Source organism: Capra hircus, chromosome 6 (assembly GCF_001704415.2).
Source record: "Capra hircus breed San Clemente chromosome 6, ASM170441v1, whole genome shotgun sequence".
NCBI classification, from domain to species: domain Eukaryota; kingdom Metazoa; phylum Chordata; class Mammalia; order Artiodactyla; family Bovidae; genus Capra; species Capra hircus.
The window spans coordinates 114,960,111-114,984,388 of NC_030813.1; the positions used below are offsets into that span (position 1 = coordinate 114,960,111).

General features: G+C 63.1%; 1 protein-coding gene across 1 annotated transcript; it reads left to right on the forward strand.

Moving 5' to 3' along the window:
• Positions 530 to 22,983, forward strand: CPZ (carboxypeptidase Z). The gene is made up of 11 exons (XM_018049796.1): positions 530 to 690; positions 5,323 to 5,355; positions 6,501 to 6,875; positions 9,193 to 9,405; positions 11,449 to 11,645; positions 12,474 to 12,635; positions 12,944 to 13,102; positions 16,770 to 16,905; positions 18,653 to 18,792; positions 21,762 to 21,861; positions 22,534 to 22,983. The coding sequence occupies exons 1-11, from the start codon at positions 606 to 608 to the stop codon at positions 22,866 to 22,868; spliced, it is 1,935 nt and encodes a 644-aa protein (XP_017905285.1). The 5' UTR covers positions 530 to 605; the 3' UTR covers positions 22,869 to 22,983.

Below are 24,278 nucleotides of genomic sequence, written 5' to 3' on the forward strand. Positions count from 1 at the left end.
CTGCTTTAAGGCGCCCAGTTGGGACTGCCACGTTTCATCGCAGACCGTTTGACACCCTGAAAATGGGGTGTCAGACCCCCCACTGAGGTCCTTCGGGGAGAGGACTTCTCCGCAGGGTGCAGGCTCAGAGGTGGGGCAGGGGGCGCCCAAGGTCATGGAAGAGACCCTTCAGGTGCATCCTCCAGCCTGCGACAGGGTGACAGGGTGGGAGGAGTGCACACTCCATCACTCCTCTGCTGGGACCCAGGCCCGCAGCTGGGGGTAGCCGGCCTTTCCCCCCTACCCTCACCCCGCGCCAGTCGGGTCCAAGGCAGGCCGGGCCCCCGCCTCCCCGGCTCCCCCTCGGTCCAGGAATCGGGGCTAGCAGGCAGCATCAGCGGGGGACCCGGAGGTCAGGTGGGAGGCGGAACCCAGCCCCAAGGGGGGCTCTTACCCCCGGGGGCGGAGCGGCGGCCTCCGGAAGCAGGCGCGCTCCCGGCTCCGCGCGGTTCCTGGCCCGGCCGCTGTAACCCGACTCCGCGCCCGCGGGGGGCGGGAGCCGAGCGGCGCTGCGCCCCGGCCCGAGTGCCACATCACTCGCCCGGCCGCCCTGCCCGCCGCCCACCATGCGGCCCCCGCCGCCGCTGCTCCTCACCATGCTGGTCCTCGCCGCCGCCCGGCCCGGGTGCGAGCCCGCCTGGGACCCCGAGGGTAAGGCGGGACCGCCAGGCCCTGGGGGTGGAACTGGGCAACTCCGGAACCGCCAACTTTCCCCCGCGTGACCGGGGCTCCAGAGAACGTCCCCCAAATGGGCACCCTGTGAACCCTGGACCTGGGGGTCTGCACCGGAGGGGGCGCCTGACTCGCTGAGCGCATCCAGGCTGCGACCCCGGGGTGGAGTGCCCAGGCAGGTTGGGGGTCAGCAGAGGTGCCCAGCTCTCAGCACCCAGGGCTCCATCCAGCAGGGGCTGCTTCTCGATCTGGGAACCGCCAGCCCGGGGCAGGGGGGTGCCCTGCAGGTGGGGTCCTAAGGAGCAGGTGCCAGGACTTTGCAGGAAGAGAGGGCATCTGAGGTCCCTGGTCCTTCCAGGAAGGGGGCGGCCTCTGGACCCCGTTGCAGACTCTTGAGCCCTCCCTCCCAACTCCGTAATGTGGACAACAGTGTCTCCGGAAGCGGGTGCGGCCCCTGCCTGGGAAAGGGGGTGCTCCTGGAGGATTCTGGGGGCAGGGGACGGCGGGACTCAGGGAGTGTCCAGGGGCTGCGCGCCTGGGAGGGTGATGGGAGGCATCTGAGAAGGGGGGCCAGCTGGGGCCTGGGCTGTGGTCCTCCCCACACCTTCTGGGTGGGCCTCAGTTTCCCTTCACATTGAACGGTGAGGGTGCGTCTGGTCCGCCGCCCTCAGGGTCCTTAGCAGCAGACACCTGTGACCCGGACCGCGGTGGGGGTGGGGGTTCCCTCCCACACTGGGGTCTGGGCGTGTCGGATTCTGAGTCTCCCAAGCGCCGGAGGTTTGTGGACACCTGAGAACTTGCTGGCACCAGCCAAGTGGGTTGTGCCGGGAGCAAAGGGCCCCTGCAGTTGGCCGAGCCCATCTCTCCCTCTCCTCTCTCAGCTCAGGCTGAATTTTCTCTCCACCTCTGCCCCACCTTCCCCTCTCTCCTCCCCCACTTTCTACAGAAAGGCCCGGGGCCGGGCAGTGTGTCTGGGTGTCTGAGTGTGTGCCCACACCTGTGTGCACACGTGGGATGCAGAAGGTCATGCAGAGGGTGCCACAGATGGAGCCTCCCCCAAGACCCCAGGAAGTGTCCACTATTATAGGCTTGTCAGGGAGCACAGACCCCCTCCTCCAGGAAGCTCTCCCTGACCTGCCCTTTTCCCAGGGAGAAGTGCAGACCCTCCTCTGGACCAAGGCTGCCCCTTCCTCACCTGGAGGCTTGGGCAGGGAGGGTCTCTGTCTTCCCCTCTGTGTGGCATTAGTGCCTCTTTGTAGAATAATTCCTTTTTCCGGTGGGATCTCCTTGTGAGCATGTGTGGTCCGTGGAAGCCCAGTGCCTTTCCCAGACCACACAGTGATGAGGGCAGGGCCTCTGGGCAGCTTGACTCTGGGCTGCTATGTCCAGGACTGTCCTTGTCCTTCCTGTCTCACTGTCCTGGGGCTCAGAGCAAGCAGGCCTAGACACCACCACCGCCCCCCCAACCCCACCCCCGGCCTGTCCCTTGCCTTCTTATCAGCAGCCTGGAATTTGAGGCAGTTTCCATGCTTTGAGGGGCCATGCAGGTCTGGGTTCAAATCCTGTATTCCCTGGACGACTGTGTGTCCCTGGGTAGATGGGCTGACCTCTCTGACCTCATTCTGTTATTGTTCCCCATCTTAAGATACCATGACCCCCTGGCAGTTTTGCTCCCTTGGTTGAAGACACGCTGACACCTTGTGGTCAAGAGGTGTAACGGTCACGTGTGGACTGCTCAAGAGCAACCTTTGGACCAGCGCTGTCCAACATGCTAATGCCAACCCCCAAAACATCGCCTAACATTTCCCAGAAGCTACTCGAAAGAGATAGTGAGAAACAGGTGAAATTAAACTTAAGAGCAAATCTTATTTAACCTGATATATACACAATATTGGGGCTTCGCAGTTGGTACTAGTGGTAAAGAACCCGTCTGCCAAGGCAGGAGATACAAGAGACATGGGTTCAATCCCTGGGTCCACAAGGTCCCCTGGAGGAGGGCACGGCAACCCACTCCAGTGTTCTCGCCTGGAGAATCCCATGCACAGAGGAGCCTGGCGGGCTGCAGCCCCTGGGGCTGCAGAGAGTCGGTCACGACTGAGGTGACTTAGCAGCTTAGCTGCAAGTTGGTACTTTACACCTGAAGCACACGTCCGTTTCGAGTCGCAGCCTTTCAGGTGCTCGGCGCCTGTGCGTGGCTGGTGGGCACCACCCTGGACGGTGTGTCCTCTCGACCCCACCCCAGCCCGAGCTCCCCGAAGGCCCCCACTGGGGCTGGCTTGTTGTTTTGTGTCCCCCAAAGATATGTTGGAGTCCTAGGCGCCCTCCCCAACGCCTCTGCCTGTGGCTTGATCGGGACCCGGGGCCTTTGCAGGTTTGGCTGCGTTAGGAGGAAGGCGCGCTGGCTTAGGCTGGGCTCGGAATCCCGTGAGTGGTGTCCTTGGAAGAGGGTGGGAATTTGGGCACAGCACACTGGAGGGAACACGGGGTCACGGAGGCAGGGATTGGGGTGACGTGGCCACAGCTGAGGGTTGCTGGGGGCCCAGGAGGACTCTTCCCCGAGCCTGCGGAGGGGTGTGGCCTGCCAGCAGCTTGACTTTGGGCGTCTGGCCTTCAGAACCGGGAGAGAATCAAGGCCTGTTCGACCAACCTGTGGGTCTTCGTTACAGCCGTCCCAGGAGGTGAGCCCACCATCTCTCTCTTGCTCCTGGTAGCCACGCTGGCAGCACTGGTGCACATCCGTAGATGCTGCCCTCCTGTCCATCGCAACGGGCACTGCAGTCTTGTGGGCGAGTCACAGGGGCCAGGCCCCCTTCTTCCTGTGCGCCCCCGAGCCACTCTGTGTTGGGCCCTCCCTAGACCCTGCCATCAGCTCCAGCTTGTGGGGCCCTCCAACAACAATGGTGCTAAGTCGCCCAGTCATGTCCATCTCTTTGTGACCCCATGGACTGTAGCCCTCCAGGCTCCTCTGTCCATGGGATTCTCCAGGCAAGAATCCTGGAGTGGGTTGCCGTTTCCTCCTCCGGGGGATCTGCCTGACCCAGGGGCGGGACCCGCGTCTCTCATGGCTCCGCACTGGCGAGCGGATTCTTTACCACTAGCGCCACCTGGGAGCAGCAGTGGGCGCTAGTGCCCCATTTTACAGACAGGGAAACCGAGGCCCAGACCCTCAGCTTTCTCATCTGTGACTTGGGGAGGCTTGGAGCCACGTGCAACCAGGAGGGAAACGCTTGTCAAATCCACTCAAGTCCAGGCAGCTGAGTGGGTCTGATGCTCAGAAGGAGCTGGCTTGGGGGTAACTGCTGTGTTCCGGCCTCCTCCGCCCGCATTTTCCTGAGGCCAGCCGAGGCCCCAGGGCCAGTGGGAGTTTTACTCACCAAGTCTGAGTGCGTTTTCAGCTCTGCTCTGCCCTGCTCAGTTCTGGGCCAGCACGTGGCAGGCACAGGCTTGGCACTGGGACACAGGTGTGGGGAGGAAGTGGCCTTGGCGTGAGCCACTGAGCTCCTGAGCTGACAGGTGTGGTGTTGCACGGGTCGGTGAGTGTGAATTCTGAGTGTGAGCGCTGGGCACGGATGCTCCTGGCGGGGAGGTCCTGCTCCGACTGGATCCGTTCGTCTTTTCTCCGAACGCAGATGGGCAGTTAGTGCAGCGTCCAAGCAGAAACTGGCGCGGTTCCCCGCCCTTCCTTTAGTTGCGCATTTTGGTTCATCATCACACCTCCTCATGCTGCAGAGGGCAGTGGGCACAGCCTGTCAATGGCTCAGACCGGAAAGGCTCGGAGTCGGGTGATGGGGTCAGGTGATGGGAGTCGGCATGCTCTTGGAAATTGCCAATGCGCAGGGCGGGGTGGCGGGCAGCTGCAGCCCTCTCTGTTATGCTGAGGGGCAGGCCTGTTGCCTGGATGCTTCAGGAAAATTACCCTCCTGCCCCTTACGTTGCCCGAGTGGTCCCGGCCAGCTGAGACACCTGGAGTCCTTGGCGAGAGGGCACCTTGAATGTCTCCTTCCTGTGACAGCTTAGGGAGCTGGTCCGCGGGGGTCAGGGGCTGTGGCTTCCCTGTCCTTGGTGGGGGTACTGTGTGTACAGCTGCTCAGGTAGCCTAACAGGACCCCCCACTCGTATCCCCCCGCTGGGGGGCTCACGTGTGCTCAGGTAGGCTTCCGTGACCCTGGGCTGTAAGGTGAATCCCTAGAAGCAGCCTCCATCCTTGTCGGACCGTGGTCCAGGCCTGGGTTCCTGATGGAGATCTGGGGTTAGGACATTTCCCCTCTGGTCCCAGCTCGTTCCGCTCTGCCTGTCTCCCCCCCGCCCCCGCCCAGCACCCACTTCCTGATTTCTTGTTTCCTGTGCTTCCATCCCCCAGCGTCGGCCACAGCAGAGGTGTTCACACCGTGGCGATCGGCCAGCACTCCTGGCCAGTGCTCTGGGGCGCCTCCTGTTAGGGAAGCTCTGAGACCTGAGACTCAGTCTTCCCTTCCGGGCCACGTGGACGTCAGAGGGCGGCTGTGGCGGGGAGGGCGGGAGGGGCTGGGCGCCCGGCCCTGTGAGGAGCAGCGGGATCTGGGGACGGGCAGGGGTCCCCACCCCTGACGATGTCGCCCTCCCTGTCTGCAGGTGCATGCTCCAGGTCTGTAGCCGCAGACAGCGGTAAGTACCTGGACCGCCCGGCTTTGTTTTGTGGGAGTGAACGCAGGGCCTCCACACTGTCAAAGCCTTTTAGGGGGAGGAACCCGGGGTTCTGCAGTGGGTGGTGAGTAGGAGGGCCCATCGATCAAATCCAGACCTAATTAAAAGAGCTAGAAATCAGGCAAAACAAGAGCGGGAGGCCCCTCCCTCTGTGCAGCTGGGCTCCCAGCCCTGGCTTTGCCCTGGGCTCCTTCGGGGGTCTCTTCCATCCCTCCCTCCCCGCGGCCCCCCAGGCGGGCTTGAGGAGGTCTGCGGTCTGACTTGACGTGCGTGTGTGCCGCGCTGGCTGGCTCTGCACCCTGGGTGTTCTCGGCACCTGCTGAGTCCGGGGCTGGGACAAGCCCCTCCCCGCCTGGCCCCGAGTTCCTGTCTCTAAAGTGAGGAAGGGAGCACTGAACTCCTGGGTTGATGCTGGAGAGGACGTGGATCTGGCGTATCAGAGGTGCTCAGAGCAGGCATTTCTTCCAGGCTCCTCCTACCAGATTTGGGCATTGGGGTATTCTGAGCAGAAGGACTGGATTTTTTTTTTAAGTGAAAGTCGCTCAGTTATGTCCGACTCTCTGCGACCCCATGGACTATACAGTCCCTGGAATTCTCCAGGCCTGAATACTGGAGTGAGTAGCCTTTCCCTTCTCCAGGGACTCTTCCCAACCCAGAAATAGAACCCAGGTCTCCAGCATTGCAGGCGGGTTCTTTGCCAGCTGTGCCACAAGGGAAGCTGGTAAAGAATTATTTTTTTCTTTTTAAGTAAGACAATATTTTCGCCAAACAGAAGTCAATCAAATGCCTTAACGAGGCAACCCCTTGGCTGGGCTGGCTTTCCTGGGCCCAGTCTGCGGATGTGGAAGCTGAGACCCAGGGCAGCCTGCCAGGCCCTCTCACAGGTCAGCCCGGGGGCCATCTCTGGTCCTCCCAAAGGCCCTGGCTCCCTCCACCATGGGCCTTGTCCAGGCCTCTCCGTGCCCCCCATTCCTGCGGGCTCTGGTCCTGAGTGGGGTCAGCTTGGTCAGAGCAGCGCTTAGTAGGCAGCACGTCCTGGGGGGGTCATCATGGGAGGGAGTGCCCTGGTGACCCCGCCGTCCATCCCCCCCCCCGCCCCCCCGCAGCCACGTGTGTGGACCTGCAGCTGCAGACCTGCAGCGACGTCACCTACAACCGGACGGCCTTCCCCACGCTGCTGCAGCACCGGACCCGGGCGGCCGTGGAGTCCAGCTCCGAGTACATCCTACTGAGCGTTCTGCACCACCTCCTGGAGGGCCAGTGCAACCCCGACCTGCGCCTGCTGGGCTGCGCCGTGCTGGCCCCACGCTGTGAGGGCGGCCGTGTACGGAGACCTTGCCGCCACGTCTGCGGGGCGCTGCGTGAGGCCTGCCAGCCCGCCTTCGACGCCATCGACATGGCCTGGCCCTACTTCCTCGACTGCGGCCGCTACTTTTCGGGCCCGGAGGAGGGCTGCTACGACCCTCTGGAGAAGCTGCGAGGTGGGTTCTGGGGGGGCCCCACAGTGGTGAGTGGCTGGATGACCGGGTAGATGAACAGGACATGCGTCAGGAGGGCAGTGCCTCGGCCAAGGCGGAGGCCCTGGGTGCAGGGGCCAGGCTGGGAGGGCAGAGGGTGGGGGCCTGAGTCCTGGATGGCACTCCTCCCGCCCATCAGAGAACTGCAGGGTGCTGGCGTGGGGAGCCTGTCTCTCTTGAGGCCTGCCTGGCAAATCCTGTGATCACCTGTGGCTGTTCCTGAAAGATCACACGTGGGATATTGACTGGAGCGGCAGCCAGATGCCTCAGAGTGGGGACCGTGGAACCCTGTGGGCTCAGGGAAGCCACCCAGAGGGGCTGCGGAGACGGGCTTTGGTTTCTCAAACAGACAAATGAGTGGAGCTGGAATGGGCAGCCCCGGGTGGTAGTGAGGCCCCCGTCTCAGGGGGTGTGCAAAGGGCTTCTGGGGGCCACGTGGCTGTGATGTGGGGCAATGGGTGGCGAGTGCCTCTGCAGGCCTCCTGACCCCCAGCTGGGCTTCCAGAGTGAGTGAGATGGATGACCCCAGTGGCAGTGGGGCCCGGGTGGCAGTGAGCCCCCCATCTCAGGGGGTGTGCAAAGGGCTTCTGGGGGCCACGTGGCTGTGATGTGGGGCGATGGGTGACGAGTGCCTCTGCAGGCCTCCCTGACCCCCAGCTGGGCTTCCAGAGGGAGTGAGACGGATGACCCCAGTGGCAGTGGGGCCCTTGGTGGCCCGTGAGGAGAGCCCCCTGTGCTGGCCTAGACTGCAGCCCCCGCATTACACGCGGCTCCTGAGAGCTGGGAACGTGGCTCAGGTGACTGGGGATTTAAGTTTTGATTTTCCTTGACTGTGATGAATTTGAGCCTAAATGCAAATAGCCACCCATGGCCAGTGTGTGTGACATCGGTCAGTGCGGCATGGTGGCTTCCGGCGTCTCATGTAGTGACGTCACAAAGCTCACAGGGAAGTCCGCGTGATCTGGGGTCAAGTGTCACACACATGTTGTCTCGTTAAGACCCCACAATGACCCTGAATACGAGTGCAGCCATTTCACAGGTGACAGAATGGAGGCTCTGGGAAGGCCACCAGCAGCAGGGAGGGGGCTGGTGTGAGCCAGGCCGGCCACTGACGGGTGGGTCGATCAGTCCACGCGCCTGATGGCTCTCAGATGCCCGCTGTGTCCATGGCTCCCAGCTGGGAACCAAGGAGGTGGGGGGTGGCAACCAGGGGCACCTTGGGCTGGCCCCCAGCCAGCCCTGGCTTCCCGCTCCGCCAGTCACTGGCTGTGCAGAGCTCAGGGCTGATCCTGGAGCTGAATCTGGGAGGGAGATGAGGGTGCCATCTACCTGCAGCTTCTTTGTGACTCAGTGGCCCATGGGCTGCACTTTGCAGGCAGACGGGAGCCATCCGCCGGGGAAGAGGCAGGAAGCGTGGCTGGGTGGGGGCCAAGAGACAGAGGAAAGAAACCCAACATCTCTGTGGGGCCAGGCCTGCCGGCCCCAGGGAAGCCCGCAGAGTGGGCTGGAGGGAGTTTATTTTGGGCCAGTCCGCCACCAAATTGCTGGTTCCGTCTGCTTTCTTCTCCCTCAGAAACCATTTTGAGCAGAAACGAAACCACAAGGCAAGTGAGACGCTTGGGAAAAGCGTCCACTGTTAGTGCCCCTGCCCTACCAGCCCGCTGGGACCTGCGTCTCCCCGTGCAGAGACCCCACAGGAGGGCGTCTGGGAGCCCCTGGGCTGGCCTTGGGGTGCTCCTGTGCGCAGGAGGGGCCCACCAGCTGGTCTGGGGATGGCCATGATAGACAGCCGGCCTACACCTGGAAGCCCAGACTGTCTCCTGAGGAAGCTTTGTGAATGTAGGGGCAAAGCACACCTTCTGCAGCCCCCGTCCCTCCCCCTCCTCCCCCGTCACTGCCGACGCGCGGGGACAGAGTCACCCGAAGTCAGAGGGCAGCCAGGCCGCGGTTTTCTTTGAGGATCCTGTGCGTGAGCCTGTCCTGTATTCTGCTGCTCCGCATGTTACGGAATTTCCAAACCAACCCCACACGCCTGTTCTTCACTGACGCCAGGAGCTGCGTTGCTGTGCATGCCTGTCGGGGGGTGTGATTAGCTCTCCACGTCAGGTTTCACAAAGGGAGCTTTAATTACAAACGCAGTCATGTCTGGGGAGACGTCCGAGGGGTCCGTGTGGGTCCCGACATCCCGGGCTCCCCAGGGCGGGGCCGGGGCTGGGGGTGAGGGCAGTGGCAGCCCCGAGCTGACCCCTGGTGCCCGTGTTCACCCCCACCCCGCCCCCAGGAGGCCTGGACATCGAGGAGGCGCTGCCCTCGGGCTACCCGCCCACCTTCATTCAGTTCACCCATCACTCCTACGCCCAGATGGTGCGCGTGCTGAGGCGGACGGCAGCCCGCTGCGCTCACATCTCCAAGACCTACAGCATCGGGCGCAGCTTCGACGGCCGGGACCTGCTGGTCATTGAGTTCTCGAGCCGGCCTGGCCAGCACGAGCTGAGTAAGCTGCTGCCGCCGTCGGGCGGCGGGGGGTGAGCGGTCTGGGCTGGGAAAAGGCACCGGCCTGCTTGGCCTTGGGGCACACGAGCAGGTCCTCGGTCCTAATCAAAGCCACCCATGTTTGGGGGACGGGGTGGGTGGGGATTTGGGGCGTGCTGGGGGCACTGGGGTGCTGGCCACATCCCACCAGGCGTGTGCGCCCACTGTCTCAGCCACGCTGGGGGTTGGGGAGGAGGCGGCCAGGAGGGTCACGGCCCCGGGGGCTGCAGACGTCTGGGCCTTGAGGTGAGGGGTGTACAGTGACCGCAGGCCCGTCAGGCCTTGTGCGTCTCTAGTGGAAAAACTTAACTGCGTTTTGTTGTCTCTGCAACCTTGCGCTGCTGCACCGGATGCCAGGCGGGTATGTGGGCGCTGGCCCTGGCCCCTGACAGCTCCTCCTCTGAGTGGCTCGGTCCACATTCATAGAGCGTCTTCCCATTTATTTAAAACCCAAGTCCATTTCAGCTCCTAGGAGGCTACGTCCTGTTTCGAGCTGGGGCCCCACGTGGGAAGCGCTGGATCTCACTGTCCCTGCAGCCGCGCTCTTGCAGGGCTCAGCGGCGGTCAGGCCCTGCCCCAGTCCTGGTTCACCTGCTGTGACGGGGAAGGCCCTTCCGGCCTGCAGCGCAGATGCTGGAAAAAATGACTGTGAAGCAATGTCAGGGGCAGGTCAAGGAAAAGGCGCTGGGCTCCGGGGTGGGGCGTGGGGGTCTGGCCCCAGAACCCTGCTGTTCTGGCAAAGACTCGGCGCCCTGGCTGGACAACCTGTTACCTGGGTGGCGAGGTGAAGATGAATACCAGCCCGGCTCCAGGGCACCAAGAGCATCTGGGCACAGGGTCCCAGGCCTTCTCCTCGGCCCCTCAGCTCGTTTGTGCCCGAGACCCTGCAAGTCAGACAGGATCGGTCTGGAAATATTCCCATCTGGCCTTGGTCCTTCCTGAGTAGTCAAATACGGCCCTCGTCTTGGCGAAGCGGCTCCGGCCCCCTTTGCTGGTCCAGCTGCGCTCAGCCTGGTTTCCATCCGGGTGGCTTCTGCAGCATGAACTTCATGTCCTCAGAGCCCCATCTCCCATCGGGGGTCGGAGGTCATCGAGCCTCGCCCCTGCCTCCAAGGCCCACCCTGCCCGGCTCCCCCGCCTGCTCTGGGCTGAAGGCGGGGCTCTCGCTTTCAGGTTGAGTGGGCGCACCTGTGGAACAACAGGGCGGGCGGTGTCCCCTGTGAGGGGCCGTGGGCGGTGACTGCTGTGACAGCCTCAGGGGCATCTGTGCGCTGGGACTGTGGGAGGGACGGGGCTGCACACAGCCTGGGAGGGAGATGCCGTTTTCCATGTGAGCAGTGCGGGGCTCAGAGAGGAGAGGCGACTCACCCAGGGCCCATATTGGCAAGACCGCTGGGCTCCCAGTCCACTCTTGCACGCATCCACGCATCCGTGTGGCCACCCATTCTTCATCCATGTATCCTCCAGCCACCTTCATTTCTTCTTTCTTGCCTCTCTCCCATCCTTCTCTCTTCCTTCGTTGCTTCCCTCCTTCCACCTAGCGATCCTTCCACCCACCCATCCTCCCTCCATCCAGGCCTCCACCCATCCATGCATCCTTCCATCTGCCTTCCTCCCTTCCACCTACCCAGCCTACCCATCCCTCCACCTATCCACCCTTTCATTCGAGGGCCACCTGTCTTCCCGTCTAAGCACCAGTGTCCGCTCTCCTCCACCGCACAAGCATGAGGAGTGGCCGTGAATGAAACTCACACAGACCGACGACAGTGTGTAGGGTTATTAATCAGTTATCGATCCATCACGCTAGTGTTTAAGGCTCTACGTCACCGATGAGCTCAGCGAAAGTTGTGGCCTTGATGAGACCTCGTTAATCACAGAGACCCTTGGGCCAGAACAAGCGTGACTAGGTTCCAGAACAACAGGCTGCCCTTGCCACGCAGGCCCTCAAGTTTCCGGGGACCCCTGGAGACGACTCCCCAGGGTCATTGTATCCCCCTCCCCACAGTGGAGCCGGAGGTGAAGCTCATTGGCAACATCCACGGGAACGAGGTGGCGGGCCGCGAGATGCTCATCTACCTGGCCCAGTACCTATGCTCCGAGTACCTGCTGGGCAACCCCCGAATCCAGCGCCTGCTCAACACCACCCGCATCCATCTGCTGCCCTCCATGAACCCCGATGGCTACGAGGTGGCGGCCGCAGAGGTGAGTGCCCCCACGCCGGCCCTGCGGCCGCTGCTTTCCACATGCCCCGCCCGTTCACCCGCTAGCGGCTGTGGAGGGTCTGTGTACCTGCCGTCCTGGGTCATCGGGAGTCAGTGGGCATCCAAACAGGCAAAGCCCTGCTTGGCGTGGGGACCGATGCTGGGAATTCTGTGGTGGCTTAAAAGGTGACATGCCCCGTAGAAGCAGGATGAAACAGGGGTGGGTGGGAGGGGCCAGGAGTGGAGGGCCTCTTGGAGGATGTGACTGAGCAAGGCCTTCAGGGGGTGGGCGGCAGGCCATGCATCCTTGAGCGAGGCACCCCGGGCAGGGCACAGCCGGCCAGCGCGGGGCCCGAGGTTGGAGGGTCAGCCCGGAGGTCAGGGAGGTGGCGGATGAGCTCCAGAGTTCATCTCATGAAACCAGAGAGAACCCCGCCCACCATGACTCTCAGCCCAGCCTTGCACCTCCCCCCAGGTGGATCAGGGTGGGCATGCTGACCCCTGGCTGGGGGCTGTCCCGGGGTTCAGGGTGCCCCCCACCGTGACTCTCAGCCCAGCCTTGCACCTCCCCCCAGGGGGATCAGGGTGGGCGTGCTGACCCTTGGCTGGGGGCCGTTCTCTGGTTCAGGGTGCCCCCCGCCGTGACTCTCAGCCCAGCCTTGGGCCTCCCTCCCAGGGGGATCAGGGTGGGCGTGCTGACCCCTGGCTGGGGGCTGTCCTGGGGTTCAGGGTGCTGCCCACCATGACTCTCAGCTCAGCCTTGCGCCTCCTTCCAGGGGGATTAGGGTGGGTGTGCTGACACCTGGCTGGGGGCCGTTCTGGGGTTCAGGGTGCCGGCTACAACGGGTGGACCAGCGGCAGGCAGAACGCACAAAACCTGGACCTGAACCGCAACTTCCCTGACCTGACATCCGAGTACTACCGCCTGGCCTCGGTCCGCGGCGTGCGCAGCGACCACATCGCCATCCCCCAGCACTACTGGTGGGGTAAGGTAGGAGCCCGCTGCCGCACCCAAGGGTCTCTGGTTATTCCGGGACCCTTGGGGGGTCCTGCCCCTACTGAAAGCTCCCAGAGCCTGGCAGGTGCCTGGTGGCGGTGTGTGGGAGGGCTGCCTGGAGGAGGAGGCATCCACAGGAGACAGGGGAGGAGAGTTCCAGGCCCAGGATGGGCACTTGGGAGCAGCTGGTGGGGTGGGGCCGGGGAGGAATCCTAAAGCTTGGGCGTGGGGCTGAGTGATCGGCGGGGACGCGCCTGGCCCTGAGGACCGTCTCCTCCTCCCCCCCGACCCACCCTGGATAGGTGGCCCCTGAGACGAAGGCGGTAATGAAGTGGATGCGAGCCATTCCCTTCGTGCTCTCGGCCAGCCTCCACGGGGGTGACCTGGTGGTGTCCTATCCCTTCGACTTCTCCAAGCATCCCCAGGAGGAGAAGATGTTTTCTCCCACGCCTGACGAGAAGGTGAGAGGCTGGGCGGGTTTGCTGTGGGTGGTGCCCTCGGGGGGCCTGAAGTCCTTCGGGTCCTGAAGCGAGTGAAACCTTCCAGCCTTCTGAACAATTCGGAGCCTTCCAGACCCAGCTCCAAAACCCCTCCTCCAGGAAGCCTTCCAGCCAGCTCCTTCCCTCCCTTCTCTGGCCACCCCACCTTCCATCAGTGTCTCCTCTGGGAGCTGCTGGGGTGGGGACCCTGGCTGAATGCCCTCCCCACACAGGCCGCCCCGTGTGTTATGTCCCAGGGGAGGGCGCCTCCCCCATTGTGGGCAGGGCAGGCTTGCTAAAAGTCAGGCCCTTCCCTGGTGACTCAGCTGGTAAAGAATCTGCCTGCAATGTGGGAGACCTCAGTTCCATCCCTGGGTTGGGAAGATCCCCTAGAGAAGGGAATGGCTCCCCACTCCAGTATTCTGGCCTGGAGAATCCTATGGACAGTCCTCAGGGTCGCAAAGAGTCGGACACAACTGAGCGACTTGTTTCACTTCTCAGGTGCCCTGGGAAGCAGTGGGGTCTGACTAGGAATTCTGGTCACCTGGGCCTGTAGGAGGCCCATTTTCCCCACTGGTCAGAGCAGCAGGGGATGAGACCTGGGACGCTGGCCGGACCCCTCTCTGGCCACATTCTTCCCTTCTCCGGGGGTACCCCCTGCCCTGACGGACACCAGAGCTGGCCTTCTGGAAGGGCATGGGAGCTGAGGAGACCGAGGCCAGGGAGGCGGGCTGAGCTTTGCTGGGTCACCCCTGGAGCTGAGCTGCGCATTCTGCCCTGATGACCCCCAGCCCCCAGAGCCGTTTGTGCCCCCCAGGAGCAGGAGTTTCCTGCCCTCGCAGGAGGGTGCAGCTTGCAGGTCTTCCCCTGACCAGCGTCGGGAGGCTCCGGAAGGTCTGACTGGGTCACTAAGGTCTTGTGCTGTGGTCCCTCAGGGGTCCCCCCGTCTCACCCAGCCCCCTGAGCGTGCGGCAGGTCTCCCCCCAACCGCCGTGAAGAGGACGGGGCCCTGAGCTGTGGGCCCTTGTCTCCTGGGGGAGACGGAGCCAGACTCGGGCAAGGACGAGGAGGTGCGGCCTCGGCCAGGACAGGGGCTGCCTGGGAGGCCGGGGACAAGCGGGGATGGGGTGTGTGTGTGTCTGTGTGCGTGTGTGGACCGCAGCCTGAGGATGGACTTTGAGAAGGGCGTCCTCCAGGGCCAGCCAACCCGTGGAGCCGAAGGATCAGGTGCGGCTCCCTCAGGCTCCCAGGAGTGAGGTTCAGGGCTGTGGGCAGTGGGAGCTGGGGGGCCCAGCGGGCTCGGGCTGAGCCCACCTCCTGCAGCGCCGGGGGGGCTGCACCATCTGTACGTCACCTGTGTGTCCCCGGTGACTGTCCCTGCCCTCGTTCGTTCTGGTGCCCTCTGCCTCTATCACACCTCACATCCCCACTCACTCAGCCACCCACCCAGTCACTCACCCACTCACCCATTCATTAATTCACCCACTCATTAATTCACCCACCCTCTCACTCATTTCCTCCCGCCCTCCCTGATTCTCTCACTCAGTCATTCATTCAGTAACTCACTCACTCACTCACTCATACACTCACTCACTGGCTCGCTCACCCACTCACTCCTGCACCAGCGCGTCCCTAGGGCCTGGAGAGGTGCTGGCTTCTATGCTTGGAGCTCTGCCAGTGCTTCCGGAGTGGCTGGGTGTCTCCCCTGTGCCTGGCCTGCGCCCGGTGCGGCTGTGCCGGCAGAGGGCAGGGTCAGCATCTGGGTGAAGCCGTGTCCTCCACCAGCAGGAGCCGCTGGGCAGCAGGCTCAGACTCTCTGGCTCTCAGGGGCAATGCATGAAGATGCCTCGAGGGGGGAAGTTCACCTCAACGAGTCCCCACAGAGTCAGAACACTGAGCGCCTTCCCCACCAGCCATCAATCACCGATCGATCATCCTTCAGACCTGCAGCCAGCGGTGGTCTCTGTGGAAACCAGGGTCCCAGGAGAGGCTTGGGGAGTTAGGAGCAGGAGGAGGGCCTGAGCAGGGTGTCCAAGCCACACCCCCAGACTTCCATGGTGCCCGGTGGACTAGGGCAGCATTCAAGGCTCCTAGGCCAGCCAGGGCTGCCTGCCTCGCCCCTCTGTCCCCCTATACACCTGCCCCTTCTGCCAAAATCCTGCTCCCAGCTCGGCTCCAGCTCCGTCCTGTCGTCCAGGCCCTCCCTGGCCCAGCCCATCCCTCAGTGGGAAGGAGCTAGTTTGTGCAGGTCCCTGGCCGGCTGGTCCTTCTCTCTGACCCTGGCCCGTGCTCCTGGGCTGCAGCCAGTCCACGTCTGCCCCTCCTAGCAGCCCACTGCACTCCACCTTGTTTCTCTGGGAGTGGTCATGATCCCTGTGTCTTCCCCACCCACCCACACTTGGCACCTGGGCAGAGCTCCTGCCACCAGGGCAGGCCTGATTCCAGCCAGCCTGGGGCTCAAGCACCCTGGAGTGGTGGGGACTTTCTCTGCTCTCCTGAGGGGCTGACTGACAGGTGACAGGAGGCGGCCCCAGGGCAGGATGGAGAGAGACCAGGAGGGAGGATCTTGGGGTGCAGACCTTGGAGAGGGGCTGTCCTAACCTTCTAGGCCCAACCAGCCTAGGTCCCACTCTTCAGATGGGTAGTAGGTACCAGAGAGGTGGGGGCCCAGGCAGAGTTCCAGAAACAACCCCGTCAGCACCTGGATGCCTGCCTGAAACAGCTGATGCTGACCACAGGTGGTAGCGGCTGCTGGCAGGATAGCAGTCCTTGACTGCTGACCTTGGTGACTGCAGGACACTCATGGGCTTGTATTCGGGGACTTGGGCTGTGTCTGTGGGACCAAGTTGCAACTGCAGCCTTACCCAGAGAAACTGGACGCATCCTTCTCCAAACCCCAGGCCCTGGGTCTGAGTCGTCAGAAGAGACCTCACTCTGGCCTGGAGCAGCCGCTCATTGCTGACCCCACCAGTCCACCTCCCCTTTTCTTAAAGAAGGGTCCTCCTACAGGGACACACCCTTCTGGGGCCTGGGGGCCCTGAACAGGCCCAGGGCAGGTGCACCCCTCATCCATCTGGCCCTTGCTTGGAGCCTTCACCCTGGGTCAGACCTGTGTCCGGTTCTAGGACACACAGGTGGCTGTGTCCAGTCTGGGAGGAGGACCTGGGGCCTGCAAGGGTGAGGGGTGTCATGAGGGTGGGTGGGCTCCTGCAGCGGCTGGTGTCCCCTGGGGACATGAAGTGGTGAATACAATAGACGTTCACGTGAGTGGTGACGGGGTAAAAATGGGACCATCCCAGCCCCCACCCCCCCCACACCTGTTTCCCCCTAAGGCCTGCCCTCCGCACAATAGCAAGAAATGCTTCAAGCCGACCTACCTCCGGAACGCCCCCTTCCCGAGGGGAAGCCCACGCTCCCTAGCCAGGTGTGCAGGGCTCCGTGACGTGCCCGTGTAGCCACCTCCGGTCCTTTGCACCTGCTGGACCCGCTGTAAGGACACTGCCCCACTCCCACCCGAGCTGCAGGCGTTCCCTGCGGCAGCCCCGCCCACAGGAGGCACCTCCTGCCTCACCCTCTGCCCCCAGCTCAGAGGGCGTCCAGCAGGGCGCCCACCACAGCCCTCGCGGTGACCTCTCCGTCTCCCTTCCAGATGTTCAAGTTGCTGGCCCGAGCCTACGCCGACGTGCACCCTATGATGATGGACAGGTCGGAGAACAGGTGTGGGGGCAACTTCCTGAAGAGGGGCAGCATCATCAATGGGGCGGACTGGTACAGCTTCACCGGAGGTGCGCGGGCCGGCAGTGGGGGGGGTTGGGAGGGGACGGGCCCGGGGCGGGGCCTGGGGCAGGCTGGAGCCCGGGGCGGGGGCGGGGCCTTGCGTGGGGGATGGGCTTGGGGCAGGGCTTTGGTTGGAAGCAGGGTGGGCCGGGGCGGGGCTGGAGGTTGGGCGGGGCATGGGGGGGACCGGGCGGGCCAGAGTCTGGGGCGGGGCCTGGGGTGGGACGGGGCGGGGCCTGGGGTGGGACGGGGCGGGGCCTGGGTGGGGACGGGGCGGGGGCCCGGGGCTGGGCAAGGGCTCAGCTGGGCTGGGGAAGGGCTAGGCTCTGGGTCGGGGCTGGACTGGCATTGCAGAGAGGGAAAGTTCCTATATCCGGGAAGGGCTAGACTTCCTGTTGCCTTTTCTGCGGTTTATTTAATGGCCGCTTACCATCTCGTGATCCTACCCATGACCAGTTCGCCTTTGGGGGGTTTTGTAGGGTTGCCTGATGAGGTACAGGATTGTCAGTGAGGCTGGAGTTTTAGAGAAGTGAGGAAGGATGTTGAGTACTATATAAATACTAAGTCCAAACATGTGGGATATTCTTACACTAAAACTGTATTCATTATTTCTCTGAAATGCGGGAGCAGGTGACTCCCTGTGTCATGGGGGCGCCTGAGGCTGAGCCCACAGGCCTCCACGTGCTGCTGGCCACCCCTCCACGGTGGCACGACACTGAGTATTCATGTCCCTTGACAGATAAGGAAATTGGACTCACACAAGGAAAGGGCCAGCTTGAGGGCCTCAGCCTGTGGCAGAGCTGGGACTCACCCTGCCTGTCCCCCGAATTCTCCCAGGAGGTGGACAGGGCGGCCCCTCAGCTCCTTTCCAAAGACATGTTCTCCTCTGCTCAGCACCCCTGCTGCCCACGGTGGCACGTGTGTCCTTCCCCGGAGGGGGCAGTGCAGCTTCTCTCTCGCCAGGACCCAGACACATGGGTCCCCTGACGCTAGGGGGGAGGGCTTCGAGTCTCCATCATGACCCTTCGGTGGGGTCTGTAAAGTGCTGAGCCTGGGAGAGGTGAGCCAGGCTCCCCACCCACAGGGCATGAGTTCAGGAGGGTTAGGGGCCATGGCCAGGGACAGAGGGGCCATCTGTGTGTGTGGGGTGTGGCCTCACTGCGGGCTTGAACGGTAACTCATGAAGGGTGGCTGCTGGCTGCCAGGGCCTGGAGGAGGCCCTGAAGCTCTGACGGTCTGGGCCCCAGAGCCGCCTAGAAGCTTCTGCTGGACAAGACCTCCCAAGCACTTGGGGTGGAGGGCAGCCTCAGGGGGCGATGGTCAGCCAGTCCTGCTCCAAAGGCTGTTTGGCCTGCCAGGCCAGCCGTCAGCCCCCCCGGGCTGAGCTCCCCCAGGGATGGAGGTGGTAGGACCTTCCTCTCTAAATTGTTCTCAGGACTGTCCGGTAAACGGACGCTGCTATCAGTGATCACGCTGGGGCAGGGGCACACGTGACCCCTAGCGTGAGCCCAGCTTCTCTGCTGGAGGTGGACTTGCTCCTTACTCCCCAGAAGGCCACACAGGTGGTAGGGGAGTCTGTGGACAGGGGCGCCAGGTCCCCCTCCCCTGGGACCTTGGGTGGGAGCTGTCTGCCTCCGTCTGTCCGGCTGGGAGGCCGGGATAGGACCGGCCCCTCCCAGTTTTCCAGCCCGGGGCCCCGCGGGAGCCGGTGTTGAGGGCCGCTCGCTCAGCTGCCCCCACCCCACCGTGCTGCAGGCATGTCCGACTTCAACTACCTGCACAGCAACTGCTTTGAGATCACGGTGGAGCTGGGCTGCGTGAAGTTCCCCCCGGAGGAGGCCCTCTACACGATCTGGCAACACAACAAGGAGCCGCTGCTGAACTTCGTGGAGATGGTGAGCCCTGGGCGCTGTGCCCCGGCCCCACCTGGCAGCTGGCGTGGGGAGGGGCCCCCAGGCCCGGGCCCTGCGGCGCGCGACCGCCTGGGCCGGGCTCCGAGTGGCGGGGCTCGGCGTCCACGCGGTCACGTAGTTATTCTGCACTTACTTCTTCATTTACCATCTGCGTTCACGAGTGAAGGCTCACCAGATGCCTCTTCTCCCCTAGGCCCAGCCTCGGGGTGGCTGGGGATGTCAGGGGGGCATACATCAGGGTCCCCAGTGCAGCAGGGGTCTCTGTGAGGGGAGTACAGGGGCCGGTGCAGCCCAGGGGAGCCCCTGACCCAGCCTTGGAGGCCAGGTGTCTTCTTGGAGGAAGGAGGCACCCCGGATGTGTCTTGAAGTGGAAGTAGGGGAGGTCATGCCACGGGACAGGGACCCTCTGGCCGAGGGGGTGGCGTGGGGGTGTTTAGACCAGAGTGAGGGGCGTGGCCGTGGGAACGGGTGAGCCCTGGCTGGGAGCACGCCTGCAGGGCATGGCTGGCAGCAGGGTGCGGGGTCGTCAGGCAGGGCCTGAGTACATCTGCCCCTCAGGCTCCGAGGGGAGGACACGGGCTGCTGGGGTGGGAGTGGGCCAACAGGACTGAAGGGTGACCCCCCTCATCGTGGGCTGAGAGCCTCCAGAAATAAGGGTGCCTTGAGTGCGGGGCCTCAGATAGTGTGTCTAAAGTCACCCCTCACCGGACCTGGAGAACTGAGACTCCCGGTGGTCCAGTGACCGTGTGGGGACCCAATGCCGAGGTCCCGCCACCCCTCCCAGCCCTGCCCCAGCCCTCAGGCTCCACCGCGTGCTCCCCACCCCTCCCAGGGGATGCTGTTCTGAATAGGGTAACGCTCATGTGAGGGACACGGGAACTCAAAACAGCGTGATAACGGGAGTTTTTTGAGAAGCCTCTGCTTTTTTCTTTTTCCCGAGCATCTTTAAGAATCATAAAAATGGCGTGTTGCTGCCAGTGAGGAGCAGGTCCAAAGAGAGGAGGAGGATTGCCAGAGGGAGACAGCTGGTGCTCCTGCCCCCAGCCCCAGCCATGCGGCCTCGAATCTGCCACCAGGCCTGGCTGGGAGACGGGGCTGCCGGGTTTTTCAGTCGGAAGAACGAGGGTGCTGGAGAAGGATCGTGCCAGTCGGGGGACCATGGGCTCCCATCCGGGATCACGGGGGCTCTGATATAGCCAGAGGAGGAGACAGAGAGGGTCAGAGAGTGACTGCACTGGTCCGATGTCATCGGCCTCTCGAACTCAGATCTGCCTGCCCCAAGCCCCGGTTCCGGTGTCGGCGCCCCTCCCTTCTGGAAAGATCAGGAACTTCCTCCCGTGGGGAGCGAGCACAGCCTCTGGGCCAGCAGCTGCAGCAGCAGGGAGGGAGCAAAGCCCTGGATGACAACTGGACATTGTCAGCGTGGGGTCCTTCTTGGCGGCTGTGCCAGCGACCGTGCTGCCCGGGGCCGGTCAGCATCAATAATGGCCCACGGCCAGGCCCCCTCGCGCATCCCGCTTTACGGCCGTCTGGTGGAAATGACTTTTAAGGAGCCTTAAATGGGGCTGGGATCGCTCTATGGATATTGCATGTGAAGGTTCGGGGCATAAAGATTTAATAGCAAGCGCGATACTGCGAATGGCCGGGCAGCCTGTGGCCGAGCCTGGCTGCCCCCAAGGACGGTCCCCAGGACAGCTGCCCGAGCCTCCTGATAGGGATCTGTCTGTCATGTCCACTGAGGCCTTTCCGCAAGTGATCCTGACCAGGCCTGAGGGGGTGGCGTCCACCTCCCTCTGGTTGAGGAGGCAGCGGGGGGCGTCTTTCCTCCTCTGTCTGAGAGCTCCGCCTGAGAGCAGGGACGGACCAAGAGCTCGCTGGAGGTCCTTCTGTGTGTCTGGCCTCTGCTCTCTGGTTAGGGGGCAGGGAAAAGGCAGATGGTGACATCACAGTGAGGTCAGAGCTGGAAGAAGGGAAACCAGGACTGTGGGTTTCCCAAGGAGGCCCCCGATGTGACCGGTCATCAGGGAGGGCTTCCTGGAGGAAGAGGAGTGTGAGCTGTGTCTGGAAAGGGGAGAGGAATAGGTCAGGCGTTGTGAGCAGAGGAAGGGCGGGGTGGAGGCTGGCAGTCCTGGGTGGCCCTGGAGGAGGGAGGGACAGAGCAGCCTCCTTCAGGGACAGAGCAGCCCCCAAGATGAGTTGCCCCTCCCACCCGGCGTCCCAGCCTCCTCTAACACGAGGAGGATCGACCTCTGGTTGTTTCCAGCCGATGGAGCCAGGGTGCTCAGCTTGTGCGTTGCACGTCATTTTAGGAGAACTGTGCAGAGGGTCCAGGAGCTGCTTTCTTTGCCAAGTGTAAGGCTTCCTGGCCTGACGGTGACGTGTGCGTGAACTGCGGGGCATCTGCTCAGACACTGCCTGTGCTTAGGACCAGCCCACCGAGAGCCTGGGGCCACCCTGCCTCCAGCTCGGCTGTACTAATTCTTACTCCCCAAGGTGGGCACAGCGACCCTCTGTTACAGATGGGGAGAGGGGCCAAGATGCCCCGGTGGCTTGCCTGAGGTCAGAGAGCAGGTTGGTGCCTGGCCGGGACTGACACCAGGATCCCAACCTTCAGGCCGTGTCTTCCTGCTGCCTCCCCACGCCTTTGGGACCCCGGCCCCACCAGCCCTGGTTACCCAGGCAGGGGGCTCAGATGTGTTCACAGGTGGGCATGAGGGGTCTGCCGCTCAGGGCTCAGGAGATGTTGTCGGCCAGACCCCCCGAGCTGGCACTGTTGGCCGTTTGCAAACCCGGAATGGGGTTGATTGTTGCTGGAGGAGGACCCTGGCGGTGGGCTCCTCATTGCTCACCCTCACTTCACAGACGAGGGTTTCTCTGGAGACAGGCTGGGTGGGCTGTCAGCCCTCAGGCAGGTACGAACCGTATCCCCACCTGGTCCTTGGCCCCTTCAGGTGCACCGGGGCATCAAAGGCATGGTGATGGACAAATTTGGCAAGCCGGTCAAGAACGCCCGGATCTTAGTCAAGGGCATTCGCCACGCCATCACCACTGGTGAGCATCTCCTGGGGACTCCCGCTCAGAGTGTGACGCTGCTCCATCCGCCCACTGCTGGCCTGGGGGGAGGGTGAGGCTGGGGAGCCCTGGGGGGCTGTGTCTCCCTCGAGCTGTATCTCCTGCAGCGTTGAGCCCAGCGGGGGCGGGGGGGGTGGACACATGCAGGCTCTGACTGCTAATGACCATCGACATGAATTCTGTGTTCCTCGAGAAGCGACTGCTGGGCAAACACCACCGTTATGGAGGGAGCCTGTTGGTTCACACCCCAGAGCTTTTATCCCACTGATCAGCTGTGTGTCCTTGTGGGCTCTGGGTGCCCTCAGGGATTTCACAGCTGGTTTGAAAAATACCTTACCCTGTGATGTGTGCTCCTGGAGGAAACAGTCCAGAGAAAGAAGGGCTTGTTAATTGTGTGTGTAGGGGGGTGGGGTGGGGGTGGGATGGACTATGAAGGCTTCAGAGAGGAGGTGTGCCTAGGCAGGGCTTTGAGGGATGAATAGGAGTCTGACAGAGGGAGGCGGTGGGAAGGGCGTTCCAGGCCTACACAGAGGCGAGCACACCCTTGGAGTCTGCTGCCCTGCAGGCGATGCTCCCTGACCCCCAGTGCCCACCGTCGCAAGGCTGTGTGAGCCCAGCTCCGAGAGCCGCTCTCCTTCCATGTGTCTGCAGCCCCAGATGGTGACTACTGGAGACTGCTGCCCCCCGGGGCCCACATCGTCATCGCTCAAGCCCCCGGCTACTCCAGGGTCATCAAGAAAGTCATCATCCCCTCCCGGATGAAGAGGGCTGGCCGCGTGGACTTCATTCTCCAGCCGCTGAGGACTGGACCCCAGAAGTTCCTTCCCGGGTCCCGGAGGGGTGGGCTCGGAGGGGAGCCCCAGGAGCCCGACCAGGAGCCCCTGGGGGCCCGGAGACAGCCCACGACCGGTGGCAGCAAGCCCTGGTGGTGGTCCTACTTCACGTCGCTGGGCCAGCACCAGCCGCGCTGGCTGCTCAAGTACTAGGCGCCCCGGCCCTGCCAGACACACAGGCCACGTCGTCTCCTGCTCTTGATCCGTCTTCCAGAGGCGTCCCACGAAGCCGTCTCCGTCTCATTAAAGTGTTTCTCTGCCCCTCCCACCGCGATGAGAGGCTCTGTGTGTGCGGCCCAGCGTGGCCGCTGGAGGAGACAGGCCTGCCTGTCCTGCCCGCCTCCGGGGTCCCGGGCACGGGCTCCTCTGTCCCCCAGGTGGCCGTCCCAGGGCGGCCCTGCCAACCCTTCTGTGCACAGCCCATTCCCGGAAAGGGAGGCCTTCAATCCAGAGGGGCCTTGATGTTATAGACGGAAAGCCGAGGTTTAGCAGGGGGCGTGGTGCCCCGAGGCCACCCGGAGAGGGTGAGCTGGGAGCTGGGAGCTAAGACTGCGGGTCCTGTGGTTGACTGCTGTGTGTCTGGGAGGATGTGGATGCAGGTGGGAGGTGGGGGGAAGCTAGGGGGAGCCTGGTTGGGGGGCGGGGAGTTGGCTGAGGCCCTAGCAGGTGACAAGGTCATCATAGTCTCCAGGGCAGGTGAGCTGGCAAGAAGCATGGCCCAGCAGTCACCCTCAGAATCACCTGACTCCAGGAGGAAGGATCTCCCTCCCCAGCCCCCTCCTCATCCTGTGATGAAAGCATCTCAGGTCCCTTCAGGGCCCCCTCTTGGTCCACCTCTGAAGTTCGGTGCGTCTGTCCGTCCTGGAATCTGTCAGATGGGGAGCGAGGAAGCCTAACAGAAGAGAGGGTGTGCTAGTCAGCTAGGGGTGCATAGCAAAGCCCCGCAGACCACGCGCACTCGTCTCCTGGTCTTGGAGGCTGGGAGGCCGAGTCAGGGTGTCGGCAGGCCCCTCCTGCTCCAGGCCTGTGTCCTTGGTGTCTAGACGGCCGTCCTGACCCCGTGTCTTCCCATCCTGCTCCCTCCACACCTATCTGTCTCTCTATCCCAATGTCCTCTGTTTATATAAGTCTTATTGGATGGGGCCCCACCCTGAGGGCCCCATTTGATTTGATCACCGCTGTCTCCAAATACAGTCGCGTTTGCAGGTACTGAAGCTTAGGACTCCAACATATAAATTCTGGGGAGCGGGGGGTGGCGGGGTGGGGGAACACAATTCGACCCCTAAGAGGAGGACCAGCCCAGCTCGGTGGTTTCCTTGCTGGCTCCTGGCCGTGTTCTTAGAGGTCCCTTGCATCCTTAGTCCCAGGCCTGGGCAGGGTTGACCCCATACAGAAGTGGAGGTGTGTCTTGCCAGAGCAGTAGCTTCACTTCAGCTGAATATCAGCCTGCCCCCAACCCCCACCCTTGCCCATCAGCATTATGGGATCGTGTCCTGCCAGCCTGGACCAAAGCTGACAGGAGCGAGCATGCTTCTGGTGCCAGGCGGTGATGTTTCTTGGGGG

Coding starts and splice junctions, on each gene's coding strand:
- CPZ (XM_018049796.1), top strand. CDS start 606: ATGCGGCCCCCGCCGCCGCTGCTCCTCACCATGCTGGTCCTCGCCGCC. Junction 691..5,322: donor GCCCGCCTGGGACCCCGAGG/GTAAGGCGGGAC, acceptor CCCTGTCTGCAG/GTGCATGCTCCAGGTCTGTA. Junction 13,103..16,769: donor CTCCCACGCCTGACGAGAAG/GTGAGAGGCTGG, acceptor TCTCCCTTCCAG/ATGTTCAAGTTGCTGGCCCG.